This window comes from Mus caroli, chromosome 15, assembly GCF_900094665.2.
Source record: "Mus caroli chromosome 15, CAROLI_EIJ_v1.1, whole genome shotgun sequence".
In the NCBI taxonomy this organism is placed as follows: Eukaryota; Metazoa; Chordata; class Mammalia; order Rodentia; family Muridae; genus Mus; species Mus caroli.
The window spans coordinates 30,641,623-30,646,146 of record NC_034584.1 but is presented as its reverse complement, the minus strand read 5'-3'; the positions used below and the strand labels follow the sequence as shown (position 1 = coordinate 30,646,146).

At 36.8% G+C, this 4,524-nt stretch overlaps 1 protein-coding gene across 2 annotated transcripts in view; it reads right to left on the bottom strand.

Annotated features, from left to right (window-relative positions):
• The window catches only part of Vps13b (vacuolar protein sorting 13 homolog B), a 543,216-nt gene that overhangs the window by 207,009 nt on the left and 331,683 nt on the right, over positions 1–4,524 (bottom strand). For both annotated transcript variants that reach the window (XM_021183993.2, XM_029469591.1), the window contains exon 34: positions 3,538–4,225. In XM_021183993.2, coding sequence (XP_021039652.1) covers positions 3,538–4,225 — 688 coding nt within the window. The remainder of the gene's footprint in view (positions 1–3,537; positions 4,226–4,524) is intronic.

Below are 4,524 nucleotides of genomic sequence, written 5' to 3'. Positions count from 1 at the left end.
GGGGGGGGGGAAGGGTATGGGGGACTTTTGGGATAGCATTGGAAATGTAAATGAGGAAAATACCTAATAAAAATATGAAAAAAAAGAATAAAAGAAAAACAAACAAAAAAGAAAGGCACAACTTGTTTCTTCTTTCATTTTTAACTTCTGCTACTTTTGAATTTTAATTTTAAATTTTCTTAGAAGTGTAACTTCATTATTATTATTATTATTATTATTATTATTATTATTATTATCATCATCATCATCGATTACCTTCATTTTGACCACCCATTTTATTCTTCCAACTTAGAGATAATTAGGAGTGCTTGACCTTAGGACTCAAAAGTAGAACTAGCCAGTCCCATCTTATTCTTCCCTCCCTTCTATCCCTATGAACTTTAACATAATAGTCATGCACATTTTTTTCTTATGTATAAAATAACTGTCTTAAGACTTCTACAGACTAGTGTAAATGGAATAGTTTTCTTTTTGGGATATGGCAAAGCCCTACATAAACTATTTGGATAATTAAACTGGTAACAGGAATTGATCATTTCATTGAAATGGACCTTGAAAACAAATGTCTAAAGTCCAGTTTTGAAAGGCAATTTCATTAATATTTAATAAAAATATTTAAAATACTGAGACTAATTATTTAGGTATTAAAGAAAAGTCACATCTCCAAAAGTCAACAATAGTTTTAAAGTGCTATGATGCTTGTCTTCAGCTTTGAATTTAACATCTTAGTGGCTTCCTGCTAAAGCAGTAAACATTAATTATAAGTTATAGTTCTGAAAAGGTAATGGTGGGAAGATGAATTCTAGATTACAAAATGACAAAACTATAGGTGTAAAATTATCCTTGTAGTTGTCATGTTTAATAGATGACGGAACAGAAACACAAGGAAGAAGTGACCACATAAGCTAGTTGCCAATTAATGACAGGGTGGATAATAAAAGTCCAATTTTCTGCTTTCTAGTTTCGTAAACTTCCTCTCATATAACAGTGAAAGCAGTAATAGAAAACATTTATTCAGGCTTACTCCTTATTAGACTTAATGCTAGGAATCATTAGCATTGGTTTCTTAGAATTATTCAATAATTATCTTTTCATCACAGCTGGCCTCTCAGATAGTTCTACATCCTGTAATAGCACCTGAATGTGAAGCCAGGTTTGTCACAATGAGAAGATATGGTATATAGTCACATCACTGGACACATTTAATGACAAATTCACCAGTTAAAACTCTGACAGGAACTATTGTACAATTTGAGCAAAGAGGGAAGTCTGCTGGAGACAGTGGCTTCACAGTTTTTTCCTCACGGCACCTAAAGGTAGGAAGTCTAGATGCAGATGTTGAATAAATCTTGGCTTCTGAATTGTAGCTATGTCCTGATACAGCTGTGACTTAGGGAACTTCCATCTCTAAGCTTTATTGTCTTAGTTTTTCCATCTGTAATATGAAACAGGGTTTCCCTCACCAAGTTACTATCAGGGTAAAGTAAAAGAATGTATTTTACACAGTATAATTCTTGGCAGTATGACCTAATGACAGTTACAGGCTTCCCCCCACCCCCACTTGCATTTTTGACTTTCTAACACATTTCATCAAAGTGCTAAACTAATTTCTAAGAAATATGATTATGTAAAGCACATACTATACTGGTAACTCTTGGTTATAACCAAGAACTGCTATATTTGGATTACATAAAGGTTAAGTAGATCCCCATGGAAGGTATCCACAGGATACTTATGCAGGAGAATTTCCTCAGAAGCTTACTCCACTCTAACAAAGACCCATGCCTTCCCATTAGTCTGCTGAAATTGGGTTCCACAATCCACCACCAACCCACACAAGAAATATCCATTTTTTTCATTATTCTTTTAACCTAGAAAGATACTATGATCCAAATGAGTATCTTTTCTTTGAGCTCTTATAACCTTGTTGAAGACATATTTAGGCAAAAGGACACAGATATATGACTTAGGAATATACTTGTAAAACAGATTATGGTAAATCCATTTCTATATATTTGGAAAATATCAGCATCAACAGCAGTTCTCATCTGTACACTATAGCTCAGCCATCAGTGCCCTGAGATATATTTATATATATTTACACATACGTGTGTGTGTATGTATGTATGTGTACATATACATGCACACACACACACAGGGACAGTACAACCATAGGTTGAGCTTGAAGTAAGGAAAAAGAATGATCTTATGAGATGTTGACATATCTACAATGCAAGTTTGGGAAGAGGCCATAGATGTTCTTATTGGCTCCTTCCCAGCTCCTATTCTCCCATCTTTTCTGCTACCTCTTAGCAGAGCCATTAAAGATACCTTGCCTACATAAGAGATTGTAGCTAAGTGACCTTAAGGAGGTTCTGGGAAGTAAGATTTACTCTTCCAATCTCATACCAAATTCCAACCAATGCTCATCAGAACATAAAGAGGCATCAGTTAAGTAGGCAGAAGTCCTCAAATCATGTAACAAGTTCTAACTCAGCACTACCAACATCTCCAGTGCCTTGAAGTACCTGTTATACCACAGGCACTCAGTAATGGGAATGTTTGAAGAGGAAGGCAATAGCTGCAGGTAATGTTAAGAAATGGTTCTCACAATAGTAGAACCATCTGATAGCCTTTGCCAACACCCAGGGTATAAATACTCAGCATGGCTGATTTAAACTGCCAGTGGTTTAAAAGCTCCTTACAGGATCCTAGTATGAGCCACCAGCTCAAGACTCTGAAGTGAGGACTTTTCAGAGAGTTAACTGTCCTGATGGAGAGTGTGGATCTTGTCAAACCAGGAGCCAAAAATCCTTCCTGCCCTCAAGTTGCTTTTGTTGTATCAACAGAAACATAATTACTAAGAAAATAATTAATTCAAAGGGTGTCTTTTATGCTAGAATTAACCAGACTGACTTTCAAATCAGACTAGCTTCCAAATGCCTTACTGCTGGCTTCCATCCATTAGGTGTGACAGCAACATATCTACTTATGATGTGTTTGCTAGGTTCTTCTTCAAGTCTTGAACAGGAGATCTAGCTACCCACACACCAGTGTTTGCTGCCAAATCTCTAATTTGGAAAAGGGTCGGATTTTTTTTTTAAATAAAGTATAAATGTCTTTAAAGTATTTTACTTCGATAATCTTTCTTGATTTGATATAAATTTTAGTGAGGTGACTAGATGAACATTACAATGAGCTTCTTAGACTGTTTTTTGAACAATTATACTACTGTGGATGGTCTACCTATGGTTCATGACTACTAACAGCAATGATTCCCACACACTACAAACTGCAAGTACATCTGTAGCCTAGAAAGAGCCCGTTTCATACAACTACTGAGGACAAAGATTGTTCAGAGGCATGGTGAGACTACTAATGTTAAATGTTGATATATTTTCCCCAACGTTTTCTTAAACTCAATTCAGTTACAGGCATGTATTTACCATACTCTGTAGGGAAGAGAAGTTTTGTCTGGTCTGTCAGCTATTTTTCATTTGCTAAATTTAAAACTCAAATATATCCCAAGGCTCTTACCTGTACATGTGTAGTCAGAGGGTACACCTTTAATCATGGCATCAAAGATGGATACTTCCACTCTCTGTTTCCTGTGGTGACAACTCAGAAGGAAGGAAGGCTGGGACACAATCAAATGGAGGAACAGGTCTAGCTCTAAGTCACCGGTTCCTCTTCGGCCAGGCTGCCGAACAACAGTGACTCCGAGGGCTTGTCTGGCAGATGATCCTGTGGATGCATGGAGGCTTTCAAGGGAGAGAACCCTTACTTTTTTCCCTGAGGAAAAAGAAGTGCTACTGCTTAAGGGATCTTCAGCAGTCACCATGGAAACACACACCTGGTTAGGCTTAGCTACATCAGAATCAACTTCTTCGAGATTTAAGAAACTCCTGCCTGTTTTCCCATCTTCTTTCTGTTCTGGTAATTTGAATTTGGGTAAGGCCACCGAGGAATAGGTCATTAGGGAGATCCTACTTGCAGTAATAAATATGTCAAAGGGAATAAAATTAAGATTTTTCACAATTGATGACTGGTGAGAGGGCCGGGCAATGCGGTGCTGACTGGCACCACTGTACTGCTCTATTTGCACAATGCGGATTTTAACACTGTCACTGCCAATGCCACTGTCCTGAGCACCACTGTATCGGGATGAGGTTTCAGCTGTGCCTCCATCAAATGTATCCACTTTCTTCTGTTCGTGTTTAGAGATCTGTAAGAAAAAAAAGGAAATATGTCAAAGTAGTTATGCATCAAGTGTCCCTACATGAATAATGTTATATAAACATGCTGTTTAAAGGAACAAAAAGTGAGTTTAGTATAACTTAAAGCCATAATCACACAAACTAAGTGCATGCCCATTTTCAAGAAAAACAAATCTCATGATCCAAAGGAAATTTTTCTTTTCTTTGTTTTTTTCCTTTCCTTTCCTTTCCTTTCCTTTCCTTTCCTTTCCTTTCCTTCTCTCTTTCTTCTTCTTCTTCTTCTTCTTCTTCTTCTTCTTCTTCTTCT